At 45.2% G+C, this 20,938-nt stretch overlaps 1 protein-coding gene across 1 annotated transcript in view; it reads right to left on the bottom strand.

Moving 5' to 3' along the window:
* The window catches only part of KIF5C (kinesin family member 5C), a 147,013-nt gene that overhangs the window by 58,453 nt on the left and 67,622 nt on the right, over nucleotides 1-20,938 (bottom strand). Inside the window, exons 8-11 of the mRNA XM_036092566.2 lie at nucleotides 15,989-16,113; nucleotides 13,206-13,310; nucleotides 12,684-12,832; nucleotides 5,112-5,260 (exon numbers count right to left, since the gene is read on the bottom strand). Coding sequence (XP_035948459.1) covers nucleotides 5,112-5,260; nucleotides 12,684-12,832; nucleotides 13,206-13,310; nucleotides 15,989-16,113 — 528 coding nt within the window. The remainder of the gene's footprint in view (nucleotides 1-5,111; nucleotides 5,261-12,683; nucleotides 12,833-13,205; nucleotides 13,311-15,988; nucleotides 16,114-20,938) is intronic.

Here is a 20,938-nt window from a genome sequence, read left to right as displayed (position 1 = left end):
GCGGACAGGGCAGGGTGAACTGGGAGCCATTATTCACTCTGAATGCAGCTTTCTAAATCCATCCCCATTTATAAGATTGATTGTTCAAGTCACTTCCATGTGTATGATGAACAAACAACAGAGCTGGAAAAAAGAAAACAATCCTGCTTCCGACAACTGCCCACTCCATCTATCTGTCCTTAAGCAGGTAGGCTGAACAAAATCCCTGAGGCTGAAGCTGCCAACAGAGCTTCCAGATTCCAAGGACTGTCAATCGATTTCAGCCCACAAGATGTCACTAGCAGATTGTACTGAACAGGTGTTTTTCAGTCACTCCACACCCATTCTCCTTTCAGCACCACAACTTCCTTATGAGCAATTACCTCTCCCAGCACATGCAGGATTCGTCAGAGGACACAGCAGAGGGCCCCAGGCTTCCTCAACCGAAGCACACCACCAAGCACGGTTATCTCCCTCCTCTCCTGGGCCTCCCTACCCATCCAGATAATGTAAGGAAGGGGGAGAAAACGCAAGAGGGGACTCACGCCAGGTGTGGCCCCTTATGAGCCCTGCATCTCTGTAGCAGTCCCAGCTTTGCCGGATGAGGCTGGTTGCTCAGCTGTCCTTTGGTTCTGTGAGTCATTCACAGACTTCTCATGCTTTCCTGTTTTGTTTAACCTAAGCAGGGTCAATTCCTATCCCGTGTAACCCAAGGAGCCTGGCACTGTGGGGAGTGGAGTGGCTCTCCTTATTCCTTCTTTATAAAAACAAGGCATGACCTCCCTTTAAGCCAGCACGCATATGCCCTGAGCCTTGCCTTAAAGCCAACGGCAGAAATGAATGAAGGCTGGGTGTAATTATATACATTACAAGTCAGCGGCCATATTCTGAGAATCAAGTTCTACTATGTCCAGAGGAGAAAACTGCCAGGCTTGCATTTTGAAGTAGCCCATGAAGCTAGAAGGAGTTGAAAATTGGTAGTGGTGGAGGTCTGGGGCAGAACTAGCCTACAGGCATGGAACAGGGTAGCATTTCACACCTTTTGAATGACTTTGGGCTGGGAATGCTCTCTCCTGCAGCACAGTCCCATTACCACCAACTATATCAACTTCTTCACTTTCCATGGCCTGCCTGGACCCAATCGTGTTCTTTCATCCTCTGACTCCCTGGTTTTCCTACCTCCGTCTACAGAACAGCAGAAAGGGGAAAGCACAAGCATGCGTATACACGCACACTTTTTCTCAGCTCCACTCCTTCTCTCTTGCTCTTCCACAGCTAGAACAGCCAAAGTTTTAAAATTATAAATACACCATGCAAAGATGGACCTCTCTTTCCCAGTGGAGAATGCATACAATGGGCAGTGCTGCTTTCAGTTGTTCAGCCCACAATGTGGAAACATCAACACCCAGGATTCACTGAGGTGAACTCAGTGGCTGCCTCCTACAAGTTCAGAGCCAGTGTGTGGGTCAAATTCCAAAAGAAAGCTGGAAATACCCTGTCACTTGGGTTTTAGTGGAGGGCACCACCTCTTCTCCACTTCACCTCTCAAAATCCCAGCTCTCCAGTTGACACAAACCAGCCATGCTCTCACGACGATGAGGAAGTAGGCCTGGTGCGCGGGACACTGCTAAGGAGTTTCCGGTCCCTTCTTTCCTGGTGTGGCATTTTTCACGCTCCTCTAACTGGCCTGAACACAAACCACTCGGGCCATGTGCAGACTGAACAGACAGTGGAGAGACAGTGAACCTGCAGAAGTTGCCTTACGTTCAGATCCCTGCTCCGTCAGTGACTGAGCCACCTCGGGTGAGCCTTCTAGCTTGTTGAAACCTCAAGGGCTGCTGGAGGACTAAATGCCCAGCCTAGGCACATAACAAAAAGCTGGGGGTTGTTTTGTTGTATGTGGGACATAGTTAGTCCTTGAGATAGTCCTTCACTCACAGCTGCTCCAAGGACCAGCTCCAGGACGCCACCACCTGCCTCACTTCCAGCCTCAAATTTGTATCACTGAAGTTGGTTCTCTACATTTGAAAACTTTTGCTTTCAGAAAAATTATCCTTTTTTCTTTTTTTTTTTTGGATTTTATTTATTTATTTGTCAGAGAGAGAGAGGGAGAGTGCACAAGCCAGGGGATCAGCAGGCAGAGGGAGAAGCAGGCTTCCTGCCAAGCAAGGAGCCCAATATGGGGCTCGATCCCAGGACCCCGGGATCATGACCTGAGCCCAAGGCAGACGCTTAACGGACTGTGCCACCCAGGTGTCCCCCCAGAAATTATCTTTAAAACATAAATGTTAGCTTGGGAGGACAGGAGAGCTCTGCAGATCCCCTTCTCTATTACATTTACTCAGTGATTACATGGTAATCGTGGAGGGGGGTCTCTCTCAAGACTCTCTCCCCCTCTTCTCTTCCCTGCCCTCTCTCTACAGAGGCCCTCACCCCTACCTATGCCTTTATGTACTTCCTAAAGCTCAACTCACATTTCTTTCCCTAGCTCAGCCAGTGCCTCTGAGCTCGAGACCCTTCGACCTAACTTCTTATTTGACATTTTCACCTGGATGTTGCACAGGCACCTTGAACTCCCCTCCACATCTCCCTTGTCTCTAGTCTGGTTCTTCTCTGGCGTTTCTTTTTTCAGTGAATGGTTCCACCCTCCATCCAACACGGCAAGCAGGAAAACTTGGCACTCTATCTCTCTACAGCCAGCTCCTCACCAAGCCCTGCTGATTTTACCTCCTAAATCCCTCTCTGGTCCATCCATGTCTCTCCCTTGCCATTGCCCTGTCTCTCAATTCAACTACTGTAACCTCATCTCTGGAAGACCATCCTTGTTCCTGGCCCTTCTCCTACCCTCTCTAGTCCATTCTCCAACACAACCAATGGATCTTCAAAAATGCAAATCTTATCATATGATCTTCAGTTGAATATCCTTGAAGGGCTTCTCATTGCTTCCTAGATAATAACCAAAATCCTGAACCAAAACTGTTTAGCCCTGCACAGAACAGGCCTGCCTACCCCTCCCACCCAACTCAGGCCAGTACTGCCCCGCCCCAGCTCGCCACACTGGCCTTCCTGCTGCCAACCCCCTCAAAGTTGCCCCTCGGGATGTTGTACATGTGGCTTCCTCCACACCAACCCCCACTTCTACCTTGCTGCTCCTAACTGCTCTCTTTCTCTCAGATCTTATTCCCTAGGTTGCTTACTCCCTAGGCTGCTCACCGGGGGAAACCTTCACTAACTTCTCAGTCAAGGTCAGGGCCCATTATAATAACTTAGTACCTTATCCTTTCCCTTTTTAGTATGCAGCATAGACACGCTTATTGATTGTGGCTGGAGTCTGTCTCCCCCATCAGACTGTAAGCTCTGTAAGGGCAGAGACCATGACTGACGGCTCACCCTTTCCACTCCAGCAATGGATTAAACACATGCTTACATAACACACATCTATGAAAGTCTATCATGTGCCAGAAACCATACATGAGTTTTCCTAAATTATGTATGTAAGGGCTTATGTAGGATCTCACCCTGTGGGACATGGAAAACAGTGTACTTCTAAGTAGATCTGCAAGGTGGATGAAGTGGGACAAATAATTAAAATGATGCCAAGTTAAAAGTCCAAAAGCAAGGGGACAGTGCCAGGCAGGAGGCTGAGTTAGGCAAACAGGGCAGCAGGCCAACCCCAGAGGACAGAGTTGGTGGAGGGATGGAGGATTGCAGGGTGAGAGCTTGGCAAGGGACAGGACAGAAGAGAAAACAACGAGGCTAGTTGCCCACTGCTCAGTGTTCTAAGGCCAGCCCCCCTCCCTGTACCAAAAGGTGTTACTGAATGTTCCAGTTGCCCAGCAGAGAACTGACCCAAGAGGATCCCAGAAATAGAACAAAATTTCATACGGCCTCTCCTCACCTTGCCAACCATTCCTCCCCACTCTCCTAACTCCTGCCAAATCGCAAGGAATCATCCACCAGCCCCAGGTGCTGAATTATTCAATTATTCTAGCAGCTTTCAAAACATGCGTGCAGCTAGAAAATCTCCCAAAAAGAATTGTGTTATTTAGGCTACTAGGTCATTTCTTGAACCTCTCTTGAATCCTGCTTTGCTTTGCAACTGTTTTTCCATTGAATAGTAGGTCATTGGCACCCCACCTTTCCTAGCAAAAAACAGTGGCAAACATAGAATCACAAGAAGATCTGCCACGAATTCTGCAGTTACACACAGGCGGGTCCCGCCCCCATCCTGCCTGCAGCCCCCAGGCTCCCATGCTCGCCCCAGAGACCGAGGTCTACGGCAGTGCCTGAAATACATAGTGGACACAACGGCAAAGAGTCTGAATCTCCAACTATCCACTCTGCCCCTACAAACACACCAACCTGCCTATTTCTGTTAAAAAAAAGAAAAAAGAAAAAAAAAAGACTTATACCTTCTAATTCCATCACAATGCTAAAATTTCCGAAATAATCTGTCTGCACTTGGATCTGGAAACCCTCTTCAATGCCTCACCCACAACCCACCCACCCAGTGTGTGTCAGCTCTCTGAGATATTTTCTTTGAGTAAAACAAAGAGAATGTGTTTTGGCGGGGGGGGGGCGGGGATCTAGTCACGAAATAAGCCTATAAGACTCCATTTTAGCACAAAGCTGCTTCAGGAGTCCTCTATTTCTGGCTCTGAAGAAGCAGAGCATGAAGAGCAGTTGGCCTCTCAAAAATGCAAATATTTGCCAGCAGTAACTTTTAACCCCAAGTCAATTACAAAACTCACATAGGAGAGAATGACATTTTTCATTTAATCAAAAGCAGTCTGAGCCACAAAGTCTCAGACGCTGCCCTCAAAACCTCAAACGTGGCTACCAGAGAGAATTACACTAACAGAGGAGCATCTCATTGGAAATAGATTAAGGCAACCTTGCAAATAGTCACTTGCCCACACTAAGCACACCTGTCAGCCAAGGGACGGGGTCGGGGGGGGCGGGGCGGAGCTGTGCTAAGCAATGAGAACACATCGCTCATTCACACAGGTGTTGCAAGGCAGGACCAAGCTCCGCCATGATCCCCTCCTTCCCAAGTGTCCCAGGATACCAGCTGTCCCAGGAGAAGGAACACACAGACTCATGCCTCATTCTTCCTCTCCATTCTTCCTTACCATTTCTCCATCTGTTTAGCTCCATCTCCAGATGCTGGATAACGTTCTTCAGAGTCTTGTTTTTCTCTTTCTCTTTTTCGTATTTCTTCTTCCATTCTTCTGCTGTCAGTTCCAGATTCACCGAGACTGTATTCTTGATGGTCTTAGCCCTGGAGTCAAAGACGGAAGGGAAAAATTCTGAGAGTAGCTATTAGCATTAGCTACATCATGAATACAATTAAGCCTCAAATGCTTTCGTATCCGAAGGCTGGGACTGGGGGAGCAGAGGGGACCCTGGGACCTACCGCCTCCTCGCTCTGTTACTGGCACCGCTGCCCTGAAGGCTCCACACTCAGAATTCCCTTTTCTCCTTTCCCTCCTACCAGTCTAAATTCCAAGGCTTTTCCCTTGAATTGTCTCCCAGGGCCACCTTTCTCTGTTCCCCCTGCCACCATCTTCATCTCTGTTCTCAGCCCTGACTTACGGTGATGGTCTTTCTCAAGCACTCAGCACCCTTCTCTAAGCATCTTGCATGGCCCTGCCAGGTTCGTCTTCCTAAGTAAGTTTCCTTTCTATCTTAACATTTAGGAAACACTGGGGTTATACCAAGACAACTGAGACAAAGTCTACAGCCCTATAGAGCTTACAGTTTCTCATACCAATAAACTACAGACTGAAGTAATGCAATCAGTTGTTTCTGTTACTCACATTTGGTACCTAGAATCATCCCCAATGCATTGAACACATGTCAACACATGTTTCCCGGGACAGGTGGGCCACTTAATGGTTTCAGTCCAGCCAAGGGAAACCAAGGCTCCCCACTGAGCACACGCCACCCGCCCCCCGTCACAGGCAGCTGTCACCATATATGAGTAAAGGGCCCACTACTCTCATCCCATGTTTCAAGGAAAGTCAGCACTTGAATATTTTTATCTGTATCTCCTAGTTTCAAACAATTTTCCAAAATAACATGTAGGGCAAACAAACATGTCTGAGGGCCATCATTTTGTCATTCCCAGTATAAGAGATGGAGTGACTTTCTAGGGCGTATGGCTGGGGGTGGGGGGGAGGGAGGTGATGCCACGGTGGATGTCTGGACAGTTACCCAAGGGAGCAAGTGATGACAGCAAAGGCAGTGACAGTTCTAGCTGACACCAAAGACAAAGACATGATTCACCTAGTTACCTACAGAAATGAACACACAAGCAGACCTGCCCAGTGAAAAAGGAAACTGACCACGACAGAATCCCACTTATTATTTACTTCGTAAGAAGGCAGAAACCTCATTTAAAAATGTGATATCCTGTTTTATTTGCTCTCCACTTTTCCATTTTAAACTCCCACAAGTTCTTGTACTGTCATATTTGCCAGCATTATCTGATGTGTGATTCAGGTTAATTACTGTTGTCAGGAAACGACATTTTGGACATGATTTCTATTTCAGTGAGAGAAATTTCACCAGCCCCCACCAGGGCTACAGATGTCATTCCAAAAATTAATTCCTAAAGCAGACAACTAAATAACCCAACTGTCAAAAGAGGAGTGAAATGAAGTCAACGTGAGACTCCACTTAAGAATTAGTAAAATTCGCCCTCGTTCACTGTAGCTTGAGGCTTCTGTCGCCAGAAGTGCTTCAAGTCTAATTTTTCAAATCGTGGCCATGTTATTACTACTTCCAGTCCGCGCCAGCTTGCCACTCTCACCTCGCCTTCTGACACCCGCCGGCGTTATTTTGCCTCTCTGAAGCTATATAGGAATGGCAAGACCACCCAGCCCGACAGTTCAGGGATGTTATCTCCCCGACATAGGAAAACAAACCAGTGATCTGCAGGAGCCTTACTCTAGCCATAAATTTACTGCTCACTCACCATTTTTATACGTCAATCGCACTGTGACAACATTTGGTTAATCCCAATGTGACCTGATCACTCCCAAAGGAATAGAGAAGTGTCTTGAGGCTTCATTCCCAAACACCCTCAGGTTTTTTAGCCAGAGCCCCCAAGCTGTATATAGAAATAAATGCCTATTCCAGAAGTTATATCCATAGCAGGCACTGAGCAAAATCCTAACCAAGGCTGCTTAGGGGAAGACCTTAACTAACCTCATGTATATACCCTAACGGCAAGACCCGCTCAGCGCTAATGAGCCAAATCTTCAGGGTACAGTTATCAGGGTTTCTGCTTTGCAGTTTTTCTGTGTTTCTGTTTGCCTCAGCGAGTCAAGCACTGCTTAAGTAATATATGATCCAGACTTGCCCCAGATATAACATCCTCCTTTCCCCACAGGAAGGGAACCAGGACCCAGTTTTTAAAAGACCTCAATGCTAATGAATGTTAACCACCTTTGAAAAAGAATGTTAACTGGGGCACCTGGGTGGCTCAGTTAAGCATCTGCCTTCGGCTCAGGTCATGATCCCAGGGTCCTGGGATTGAGCCCCATGTCAGCCTCCCTGCTCAGCAGGGAGTCTGCTGTTTCTCCCTTTCCTTCTGCCCCTCTCCCCTCCTGTTCTCTCTCTCTCAAATAAATAAATGAAATCTTTAAAAAAAAAAGAATGTTAACCACCAGGCCAAGCACAGCAAAGAGCAGAGACCACAGTACATCTTCTGAGATCCCCATAGGGAGTCAGTTAGTCAGAAAAGGATTCTTTTAGATATATTTCACTGAGTAGAAGGAAGACCCTGCCCTCCTGTACTCGAGCATTCTATTTCCTGCCCAGCACCTCTAGGTCTCTCTGTCCCTGAATTTGCAGTTTACATGTTCGGAAGATATGTCCAGGTGTCTAGGACTGCCAACCATGTCCATGTCTACCACCAAGGTTAAGCCCCCATAGGTGACAACACTCTGCAGCCATTCTCATAATTTGGCCCTTGAATCAAGCCCTTGTTGAAGAGGGGACTTCCTAGAACTATTTGGTTCACATTACTCTACATGATAAATCCCATCCCCATCCAATTCCTCAATATTTGTCTATACTTATACTTGGGGGTCATAGTTCTAAATCATATACATGTTACATATCACTGGAATTTCTTCTAATTACTTTGGCCTCCCTGGAAGAGCCAGAAAGATGTTTGCTCTTGGTATCTTCCAACCTCTTATTTTCATCATTTCCCTTCCATTATACATTATAACTCTATACGTATCACATGATTGTGGAGACTGGAAAGTCGGAAAGTCACAGGGCAGGCCAGCGGGCTGGAAACTCAGGCAGGGATTGATGCTGCAGTTTTGAGGCAGAATTTCTTCTTCTCTGAGTTTTTGCTCTTAAGGCCTTCAACTGATTGCATGAGGCCCACCCATGTTATGGAGAGCAATGTGCTTTACCGAAAGTCAACTGATGGTAGATGTCAACCTCATCTACAAAAAGCTTCAAAGCAACACCTAGATTAGTGTTTTGTTAAATAATTGAGTACTACAGCCTAGCCAAGCTGACACATAAACCATCACACCTTCTAATGTGTTTTGAGTTCTGGTTCCCACATAAAACACCTAACCTTCTTCTGGAAACATGACTGATGCAAAGCATCTTCCCATTTCCTGGTGAGGTCATTTTCCTTGCTTGTGAGTCGGAGGTATAGAGAATGAAAAATTAAAAGCTCTAAATTTTGTGTCTTTTGAAAAGCTCTAGTCTCCTGAGAAACACTGAGAAATGACAGATTTGGATGAGGATTTGGCACCTGGTTAAACCTCCATCACCCACAGTATATCTCCCTCTAAGAGCAAAAATTAACCTTATTGGTGTTTCAGCAACAAGCACTGCAACAGGGGGTGATCTGAGTCTTTTTCCATTTTATGTCAAAAGTATAGCCAAGGGTCTCCCTTGGCCAGAGTGCTTACTCTTACCCTTGCAGATAACTTGCTATCATGCTCTGGTGACATGAGTTTTGCAAGCACAGCACTCAGGACTAATTGAGCTTCCACGAAACTGGGCAAGAGGAGGCAAAATTTAAAAAAAAAAAAACAAAAGTACATCTCAGAAAAAGAAGAGTATTACTTTCCCCAAATTACCAATTCTCCTCCTTCTACATACAACATACAAATTAAGCCTTTGAATTATTCATGCTAGATCAATCAAAACTCTTTGTGTCAAAGATGTGCTGATTCAGGCCTACCCCAAACTGATCGGTCTGCCCCCAGGGGGCCCCCTTTTCCTTCATTACTCCCCCATCAAGGTACATTAAATAGGCTTCCAAGATAACTGGGTGATTCGAGTTCATACTTCTAAAACTTACAAATATCCTTTTTGAATAGTGCTATGAAAGTACTTTGGAAGAGTAATTAAAGACTAAAAAAAAAAAATGCTGGAAGCCAAAAGGAAAAAAAAATCAGTGAAAGTGTTCTAATTTGAGTATCTTATCCCTTGAAAGAAGGAAGTGTTCTGTTTTCCCACAGTTCAGCTTTTTGACTCTGGGCTGCCTAGAAATTCAAGTGTCCCCTCCTTAACTAGATTAAAAGCTCTTGAGAGCACAGAAAATGGCTCCTACTTCTTTACTAGCACAATACTGGGCACTCAGGGTGACTAAAGGACACAGGTCTGACCAAATACAAGAGCCAGAATTCATCACTGAAACCAAGAAACAGACAGTGTTCCTTTTTCCCTTTTAATTCCAGTACCTAATCTAGAATCCTAAAGAGTGCTGACTTGGTAGGCTGCTCTCGGGCATTTGTAGACTCTATCATGTTTCTACTGCTTCAAAGGACATACTTTTGTTTTATTCAGGGCATCAATACAGTAAAATAGCCTAGCAACAAACACGGACTTGCTTCACATCCTTGAAAGAACCACATGGGAATAACGAAGGAACCTCGTACAGCCCTAAGGTCTGGTCACCCCTGCAGCAAGAGCATAATAAACACTCGTTACACTGATTTTGAGATGTGCCCAGCAGTCTTTTCTGAGTTCAAAGTGCTTAATCTCATTAGCTATCAGATACCTTGTCTAATCCGATGTTCAGACTCGTGTCTGCTGTGTAATTGGGTTCAATGCGTACATTTAACAGTAAAGCAGGTATGGGCCCCATAGAGAAGTTAGATGTCCTTGAAGAATCCATTAACTAACTCAGGGATGGAGGGAGAGGAACCAAACCTCACACCTTTCTAATTATAGGGCTGGAAAACACACCAGATCTAAACCTAACCAAACTTCTGGACATAATGATGTCACAGTTCAACACCTGCCCTAATGTTCTAAGGAATCCTACACAACAAGCATTTGACTCATCCGTTCATTCATTCGATAAGCATTTATTAAATGACCGTCTACTTATACTAGTTGTGCTGGATGCTTGTTGGGATGACTGACGCGGATGATAAACCCCATTCCTACCCTCATGGAGCCTAGTATCCAGATGACTCTGATAAAAGATGGCAGACCAACCCATTCCAGTTAAAAAAGATAATTGACATCTTATTTTTATTTCCTGGAACCCCAAATTAGCATCAGTATTTCTTTAGTCTTTCATTCTAGAAACCTACTTCTCACTTTACCTCACTCAGTCCGGCCCCTTCTCCCCGAGTCTATCCCATACATTCCATTCCACTCCGTGCAGTCCCATCTGTTCTGGGACTTTCCCAGCCTGCACACTGCTGAAGAGGGACGCAAAGGGAAACCTGCAACCACTGAACACCCTACCACATGCCAGCCTGCCCCTGTGCTAAGTCAAAGCTGAAGCAACTCATTAATCCTCCCAACAATTCTCAGAGGTAGGCATTCGAGTTCTCCCTACGGACGAGGACAGAGAAGCTCGGAGAGAAGTAAACAGGAGAGAGGAATGGATCGGTGGCAGAACTTGGCTTCAAAACTGGAACTGACCCAGAGGCCCGAGCTCATCGAGGATCGTGATCAAGCAGCCTGCATAGAAGAAGCTGTGGGTCAAATACTACAGTCCCCTACACGTTTAGTCATTTACTGGCTATGTGGGCTCATGCGTGGCACCTAACAGCTTTGAGTCCAAGCCTCAATGTCATCTTCTGCACACACTGAGATAGGAACTGTTACAAGGATTTGCCACTCCCAGCACGTGCTGAGCCCTAGCGATCATGACAATGCTGACGATTGCCTCTCTAAGGTCAGAAGAAAGAAGCTAATCATTTGGACTTATACTGAGACTCTTCCTATAGACAGCTGCAAATGCCCACTCACAGCAGCAACCTTGAGACAGACAGCCCATGCCCCAGGACAGCCCTGGCTTGCAACGATTCAGATTACTTTTACTTTGCAAGTCAGAAATTTTTTTTAAAGAGATGTTTCCTCCATAAATGCATTTGGTGCTGGTTTGCTCAAACATGTCTTTGGGAAAAAATGTTAAAGCTTAAGATGAAGAAACCAGGAGACACAGGACAGGCAAGCTGATCACCACAGTATTCTGTGTTTCCCATAAGCAGATGCTGGTTTATAGGTATCCCATGACCCTTGAGAAAAGTAGGCGTTATCCTCCTGCAATCCAATGACCTAAGCATTTGACTACTAGAGGAACTGATCTGAGAAGTAAAGGACCCAAATCCAGTTTAAAAGATAGATTAGTTCTACAATAGTTCAATGTAATTATTATTTATTTAGACATCCCACAGGTGCCATGACTGCATAATTCTATGTTCTGCTGTGGGCTCAGGAAATGACTGGGGTTTAATGCAGTTTAAACAAGCCCTAACAATTTCCCATGTGGCCTGCCCACCCCCATCTGTCCTTTCTCTAGGCATCTTAAACTGTTTCTCAAGCATGACCGCACAACACACTCCCAGGAGGAAGGCAGGGGGAGAGCTTTGTGCATCCGTTTACAAATAAGGCAGGTGAAGCCCATAGAGAACTGGTGACTTCTCTGAAGACTGCACAACTGTTCAGAATTGAACGGCATGGTGGCACTGGAACCCACATGCTGAACTGGCACCAAGGGGCCGTGGCTGAAGGAGGCGGGCTCTGGGCAGCAGGGGGTGCTGGGCAGGAGGGGGCAGGAAGGCCCGCACTAACCCACGCACGTGAATGTTGTCTCGGGATTACCGCACTGTCCTGCTGCCCACCTGTTAGTTCTCCGAGATCCCGGAAATCCCATTCGGACGTTTCCGAAGGTGGGAAGATGGCCGCCACTGTGCCCTCTCCTCAGTACCCACAGTGTACCTCCCACTCCCAGGGTTCGTATGAGGATTTCCTTCGTCCCCCCTTTTATATTTATGCAACTACTCTATATTCATCCAAGTTTCTGGTTTTTCTATTAGCAACTCCGTAATGGTTCCCAAGTACTGGAATTAAAGGTAGCTATCAGTCTTGAGCTGTACACACCTGAAATCCTGTGAACCCAAGAATAAGACTTAATTCCGTGAAGAACAAAAGCAACACTCCACTGAATTACCAGGAGTCACATCTATAATAAGTTTCAGCATTTTTTAAAAAATATCATACCTCTGATTGGCATGTATCTGTGGATTCTTTTAAAACATAATTATTCTTTTGGCCTCGGTCAACGATGCCTCAAGTTTACAGGCAACACCTGCTAGCTGCAATTTCGTAACGGACTGCTTGCCCCTCCTTCTATGTCCTCGCTGACACTAGCCCGTCCCCAACTCACTCAGAGCATGGCAGCGAGAGACCACACCCACCTTTGCCCAAACATCAGTGTTGACTTGGTCTCAGCCTCATTGAAGACAGAGGGAGAACAGCAAATAACGATGGTGGTTCTACAGTTCCCACCCAGAGAGTCCTGAAGAATCCGAGTCATCTTGCTGTCCCGGTATGGCACGTGTGTTTTCTATTTAGGAAAAAAAAAAAAGTATTGGCTATTACAGCCATTGTCCATTCACAGAGAAAACACAAGCAAGTTAGCGATGGGGACACTGGGCTTAGAAACATGTGTAAAATAAGAATTTGTTGCCCAGTCTTTGGATTTGGCCAACGTTTAGAGTGCCCAGTCTGGGACCTGGGTCATAGGAAATTAGCGTCACCATTCATACATTTTAATGGACTAGATCTCCCAGCAAGTAGGATGTCTACAGCCAGGACTCCCTCTGCTCCTTTCCAAAGAAAAACAAACTAATCTCTGGGGTATGTGGCGAAAAGAGGACACAGACCCAAAAAGTGACTTCTCATAATATCATTTAATAGAGGGGGATAGGATCACTTACTGTCCCTTCTGCCAAGGCAGAGATCACATTTCCAAGAGCAGACAAAGATTTATTGATATTTTTAGCTTCATCGAGAACAGCTCCCTCGGCACCGGTCTTGCTGACCTACCAGAGAGAAGAGAAAGCAGTGAGCTGCACAGGACAGCAAAAGCACAGAGTAGAAAATTCCAATTCACAGGAGGGCGCAGGGCTGGGGATTGAGGGAGGCAGATGTGAATCCTCCTGGAACGCAAGAAAAAATAAAAGTAAGTAAGAATCACGTTGACCAAACCTTCCCTTGTGCCTGAGGCTGGGGATTTGTTCTGTCTTGTTGTCATTTTCCTCTCAATTAGGTTTTAGGGGAATGGCTGAAATGCCTCCAGGGGTGGAGCTGCAGATGCTTCCCTGGGGGACATCCATCTAGGGAAGCCAGGCTCCAAGAGTGCTGTCACTACCGAAAGGCTGGGCCCTGCCAGCCTGAGCCATGGCCTCCTCGCTGGAGGGAGCCCAGGGAGAAGCGTGACGCGAAAACACTGTCCTGGCCACGATGAATGGACATATCGGGGAAGTGTACGTTATGAGCTCCACCTTCAGGCAAAGGACAAGAGGTGGTGGTTGGGCGGGGGGGTTTGTCCAGACTCTCTGCTCCCTGCCTTACTGACTCCGCTAGCAAGGAAAAAGGGAACGACTGTCCAAAAGGAAAGATACCTGGGGGCATCATAAAGTCAAGAAAGTGTATATTACATTGTGGACTTGTCTCTTCTCCTCTGCGGCCAGGGGAACCACGTACGTTCCTCCTCTGCTGTGTTATTCCTGGCAATTTCCTAGTGACAGTGTCTGCTCTAGGTAGAGAGCAGTTTACAGATGCCAGGGAGAAAGGGAAGCCAACATGCTCCCCGGCCCGGCTGGCTGGGCAAACGATGCGGGAGGAGCAGCTCCTCTCTGAAGACGGGACGACAGGGAACTGATCGCAAACTCCGCCAAGACTGACGGTCATGAGGGATAAAGGAGAGACTCCGAGGGATAGAAACGAATGCACGTGCAGGGGGCAGTGTTTTCAAACACGATAGATACTTATCTCTCTGAGAATTGTGTGTTTTTAGACACCACTGCGAACAGAGAAATCATACAGCTGACGGGTCACCAGTAACAGCCTATTCACACAGTGTGGTTTAAGGTGCTTTCCTGTCTGAGCATCTGAACTCCACGAAATATGCAAGACAGGTACAACTGCCTTCCATTTCCACAGACAAGGAAACTCTGAGCTCCAGAGATGTCAAACTGCCAGTCCAAGGCAAGAGCACCATTTTGGGGAGTTGGGGATTAAAGCCCAGAGTTCGTTCTAATAGATCACACTGACTGACACATTCATGTGGGCACATCTAGGGCAAAGGAAGACAGATGGGAGTGAAAGAAACAAGGTACAGGACCACAACTTTAAAATGCCCCACAAATATCATAAGCAATAACCACCGACACTGTGCAGAGGACAGGCCTCCACACTCAACCGGCAGCATGGAGCTGTTTCCAGCTGTAGGCCCCAAATACTCCCTCCGTGCTCGGAAGGGAAAGAGAGCAAACTCGGGAAGAACAAAGGGGCCACTGGGCTCTTTCTCCAGACCCACACAGCTGTTGCGGCAGCAAAGCGCAGCCTGGTTGCCAACGTTCAGTCTAGAACTAAACGATGCTGCTCCGTCTTCCTATTCTGGTGCATGTCTGTTTCATTAAAGTTACAAGCTTGTACCAGTAAAATTTTAGATTCCCAACCAGATAATTTTCCAGGAACAGCCACATGACTCTGCTCATGCCTTTACAGATGTGTACAGGAGAACATTTCAAGTAGCCATTACTTACATGGATGTTAGTAGCCATAACGTGGCGTATAGCAACTCAGCGGTGGTGCAGTAAGTGGGGATCAATTGCACAGCTCAGGAGACTGGCCGAGCCTCAGGGCTGGCCCCTGGGGACAGTCAGCACTGTCAGCGACGACGGAGGCCACATGGTATTGTGCACAGGGACTTGCTCTGTGAGGTCGCCCGAGGGGAGCAGTGCCCCCAGGCAGGGTGTGGCAGCAGGAAGCTCAGGCAGTGTGCTATGGAGGTGAGGCTAGGAGGGGGCAGGTAGAAGGTTCTGGGGAGCCTGTTTGGTCTAGAGTATGACCTCAGCCAGTGCCTAGGAGAGCATGGGACAGATGCCAAAAGAGAGCCCTGACAAAACCAGAGAGAAGGGACAGGGCTTTGGGCCAAACCCCTGGCTACCCGCCTGGTGTGTGGCCTGAAGGAAGTGGGAGGCTGCCCACGTGAGGCCCTGTCAGACCACACCCACTGCAGAGAGAAGCAGGGAATGCAGGGACAGCCCCAGGTTCCAGATCTTCTATCAGCAAACAAACGTGCAGGGGCAGGACTGCCACGGCCCAGTGGCAAAGTCCGTTTCTGGCCTATTTGAATCTGGTGCAACACGGGGATCTTCCCTTTCCACAGAAGGTCATGTCCCTCCCCCACGTGTACAACTACCTCTGCCAGGCTAAGCGCACACCAGCACTTGCCTAATGTCATCATTGGGGCCCATTAAGCATAAATCCAAGTTGGCATTCAAAGCACCTCCTGTGATGTGAATAGGGGACTTCAGGACCAGAAAAGAGAGCAGGGAAACGAAGGTGAAATTTAATAGCATTTTGGCACAATACCAGAAACTTTAAAAGCTCTTTAAAACCAGGGAATAGAAAGGGTATAAAAATTATACCATTGCACACTGAAGCAAATAATAGGGAAAATTATAGATAATACAAATAAGGAACCAATTACCTTTTCGCTCCCAGCCAAATCAACTAGATAAAGCTTCCCACTGAGCTTTTTTTCAGTCTCTACATTCTCTTGTTTAATATTAATCAGGAAGATACTGTGACTTCTAGAGCTGTGTTCATTCATGTCTGAAAAGGAAAATAGTTTACTGCTCTGCAAAGAATAAGAAGTTTAGGTAGCAAGCCTCTCATCTAAAAAGCACAACAAATCATGCTTAATAGCTCCATTTTTTAAAGTCCAGCCAATTTTAAAAAGTATCTGAGACCACGGTTTCTTTTAAAAAGACAATGAGAGATTTAAAGTATCTTCACATGGCAAAGAAATTAAGAATCCTAGTGGATGGTTCAAGAGAACAGATTCTCTAGCTTTGCCTGAAGCCCCCATGGACCCTTGGCCTCACAGAGCTCACAGCTGGAGCGCCTGGGTGGCTCAGTAGGTTAAGTGTCGGCCTTCGGCTCAGGTCATGATCTCAGGATCCTGGGATCCAGCCCCGTGTCAGGCCCCCTGCTCCAAGGGGAGTCTGCTTCTCCTTCTCCCTCTGCCACCCCCTTGCTTGTGCTCTCTCACTTGTGCTCTCTCCCTCTAATAAATACAATCTTTAAAAAAAAAAAAGAACAAAGAGCTCACAGCTGCCTCCCCCCTCACCTTTAGTGCCTCAGCCTTGGTCATCACGGTTAGGACCCAGTGTATTCCGTCTTCGTCATGTGTGTAAGCTTTGCCTTATCCATAATATCACAAGCTTTCTTAAGGAAGGATTATGACCTTAAGATTTAAGACTTCTTTTTTTCCTTAAATAGAGTTCTATAACCCATACTAGGCATGTTGAAGGTCTCAAAGATTAAATATGCTTCATTAGTACCGAGTACTAGAAATAGAAATCTTTTTGGGGGCACCTGGGTGGCTCAGTTGTTAAGCGTCTGCCTTCGGCTCAGGTCATGATCCCAGGGTCCTGGGATCAAGCCCCACATCGGGCTCCCTACTCAGCGGGAAGCCTGCTTCTCCCTCTCCCACTCCCCCTGCTTGTGTTCCTGCTCTCGTTATCTCTTTCTCTGTCAAATAAATAAATAAAATCTTTAAAAAAAAATAGAAATAGAAATCTTTTTGGACCCTGGTCTCTGTTAACTAGGCAAGCAGAGATCCTAGTGATAGTCTTCTTCAACCCCCACTAGCAATCATTTCTTAAAACCAATTTTCCAGGCACCCTTGTCCAAGATGGCTGAAGACTAATGCTAGACCTCAAGATCATGAGTCGGGGTGCAGGACTCAAAGAGGAATATCAGTCTCTTATCTGGTATGTGGAAAACAGCAAGAATGCAGACAATGATTGATTCCAACTGGAGTCCAACAAGGAAGGGACTCAGTGTTTTGGAAAATGCTGGTGCATCCATGACCTCCTCAACTATGAGTCTGACATGAAGTTTGACATTCCTATCACATATCCTACTATGGCTCCAGAAATTACAGCCCCTGAACTCAATGGAAAAACAGCAAAGATGTATAAGGGGTGGCAAAATATGCCTGACCGAGCACTTTAAGCCTTTGTGGGCCAGGAATGTGCCCAAGTTTGGACTAGCTCATCTCATGGCTCTGGGGCTGGTTCCATGGCTGGTAATGGAAATCCCAATCTGATTCAGAAAGGTGTGTGATCCGGTGTAAAGAGAAATGCAACCAATGAAGGATGAAGCCACTGAGGCAAGACAGAAGGACCTTTGATAGGCTATGTTCGTGTTTTCTGTGCATCACTCTTACTCATCCAACTGCTTCCCCTCATACCTCTTCACCCATAACTGTTACTAAGTAGCTGCTTCAGGCACTGCTGAAAAAATAAACAACAGTATTGCTACTGAATTTCTAAGACTACAGAGGGAGGGGAAAGACTGGGGCTTTGGAAAACCAAAAGGCAATTTATATCTCTTCCCTTCCCCAGGTGGAGCAACGAGAATTCCAGGAAGGATAGGAGGTGCTGAAAGTAGGTGCATAATCTTTTTGGTTTCTGGAGATAACTTGTGAATAAAAGCTGCTTCCTCTGGTGGCACCCCCCCAAAATCTTTCCAGAATATATGGGGGAAAAAGTTAAAGATTCCACAAAAATTATGTTGGAATTAATAAATGAATTCAGCAAAGTTGCAGGATAAAAAAGCAACATAAAAATCAGTTGCATTTCTATATACTAACAATAAACAATCTGAAACGAAAATAATTCCATTTAAAATATCGACAAAAAGAGATACACCTGGGTGGCTCAGTCTGTTAAACATCCGACTCTTGATTTTGGCTCAGGCCATGATCTCAGGGTCATAAGATCGAGCCTGGCGTCGGTCTCCATACTGGGCATGGAGCCTGCTTGGCATTCTCTCTCTGCCCCCACCCCGACTCACACACTCTCTCCCTCTCTCTCTCTAAAATAAATAAAATAAAATAAAATAAAATATCAACAAAAAGGATAAGATACTTAGGAATAGACTTAACCAAGGAAGTAAAAGACATGTACATTAAAAACTACAAAATGAGGGGCGCCTAGCTGGCTCAGTCAGTAGAATATGTGACTCTTGATCTCAGGGTTATAAGTTCAAGCCCCATGTTGGGTGTAGAGATTACTTAAAAAAAAAAAAATCTCCTAAAAATTTTTAAAAGAATAAAAACTACAAAATGTAAGAAGACACCTATAAATTGAAAGACGTTCCTTGTCTATGGATCAGAAGACTTCACATCGTGAAAATGGCAATACTACCAAAAGCGATCTAGATATTTAATGCAATCAGTATCAAGATCCTAGTCATGTTTTTTTGCAGAAATAGAAAAGTCCATCCTAAAATTCATATGGAATCTCAAGGAACCCCAAATAGCCAAAACAATCTTGAAAACGAACAACATTGGAGGTCTCACACTTACTGATTTCAAAACTTACTACAAAGCCACAATAATGAGACACTGTGGCATTGGCATAATGGCAAACATAGAGAAGGACAAATGAGAGCCCAGAAATAAACCCTCACATAAAATGGTAAAATAATTTTCAACAAGAGTGTCAAGACCATTTGATGGGAAAACAACAGTCTCTTTACCAAATTGAAAACTGTATATCCACATGCAAAAACAATGAAGTTGGACTCTTACCTAAGCCATATACTAACTCAAAAACAATCAAAAACCTAAATGTAAAAGCTAAAACAATAAAACCTAGAAGAAAACATAGGGGAAAAACGTCATAACATTGGATTTGGCAATGATTTCTTGGAAATAATACCAAAACCACAAGCAACAACAGTAAAAAACATATATTGGACTTTATCAAAATTAAAAACTTTTATGCATGAAAGGACAGCACCAACAGAATGAAAAGGCAACCCACAGAATGAGAGAAAATATTCACAAATCGTATATCTGATAAGGAATTGAGATCCAGAATATACAAAGAACTCCTATAAATCAACAAGAAAAAAAAAAACCCAATTATAAAATGAGCAAAGGACCTGAACAGACATTTCTTCAGACAACCTACAAATGGCCAATAAGCACATGAAAAAATGCCAAACATCACTAGTCATTAGTGAAATGCAAATCAAAACCACAATGACATAACACTTCACACCCATTAGTATGGCTGTTAAAAACAAAAATAGAAACTAAGAAGCATTGGCAAGGATGTGGAGAAATTGAAACTCTCACACACTCTTGTTGGTGGGAATGTAAAATGGTGTGCAACAACAATGAAAAACAATGTGGCAGTTCCTAAAAAAATTAAAAGTAGAGTTGACATATGATCCAGCAATTCCACTTCTGTATATATACCCAAAAGAAGGGAAAACAGAACAACAGATATGTATACATCCATGTTCATAGCAGCATTAGTCACAATAGCCAGAAGGTGGGAGCAACACAAGTATCCACATGTCTATCTGTGAATGAATGAACAAACAATGTAATATATACCTACAACAGAATACTATTCAGCATTTTTATAAAGAAAGGAAATTCTGACATATGCTACAACATGAAGACATTATGCTGTGTGAAAACAAGCCAGTCACAAGAGGACTTGTATCCCTCCACTTCTATGAGGTACATAGAGCTGTCCAATTCATTGGAACACAAAGTAGTATAGCGGTTACCAGGGAAGTATGGGGAGGTATTGTTCAATGGGCTGGGGTTTAACTTTGGGGTGATTAAATTCTGGAAATAGACAGTGGTGATGGTCGCACAACATTATGAATGGACTTAATGCCACTGAATTGTACCCTTAAAAATGGTTAAAATGCTAAGTTCTATGTTAATGTGTAATTTTAAAAGCCACCTTACCAGAATGATAAGAAAAATAATTAATGTTCTGCACCTACAGTTCTGAACCAAGGGGCCAAGATGGATTGTCAAGTATGCCGTGAATAATTCACGACTAACAATAGCTTAAAAAATCAAATAAATAACTTCTTTATAAATGAGAGATGCTATTACTATAAGAATATCAGTCTTACGTTCTTTCAAGTGTATGTAAAAGCAGAAGAGAAAGACGTGGAATTTAACCTACGCTGTATACACGTCTAGGCTCACCTATGAAATCTGCCGCATGTGTGAATATCCTCTGATAGGATGTCAGGGAAGAGAAAAGGTAGAGAATTACGGTACTGGGTGACAGAATCACAGAGCCTTGGGTGGAAGAGACTTAGAGAGGCTAGACCAGTCAACCAACCGATGCTTCCATCTCTTGTATACCTTACAGGGAACCCTGCCCCTCCAGGTAGCAGGCTTTCCTTGGGGCAGCTATCAGGAGCAGAGAGTTCTTGTGGTCGGTCAAAACCTGCCTCCTGGTAGCTTCAGCAATCCTAGGTGGCCTACCCATGCGGTTCATATAAAGCAAACCGACTTTCTTAATGTCAGCACCTTGAACATGTTAAGAAATATATTACACTGTCCCTATGTTATCCTCAGAGTTTTTCTTTCTTCCAACCTAGAAAT

The sequence above is a fragment of the Halichoerus grypus genome, chromosome 4 (assembly GCF_964656455.1).
Source record: "Halichoerus grypus chromosome 4, mHalGry1.hap1.1, whole genome shotgun sequence".
In the NCBI taxonomy this organism is placed as follows: Eukaryota; Metazoa; Chordata; class Mammalia; order Carnivora; family Phocidae; genus Halichoerus; species Halichoerus grypus.
This window is presented reverse-complemented; position numbering and strand designations above follow the sequence as displayed.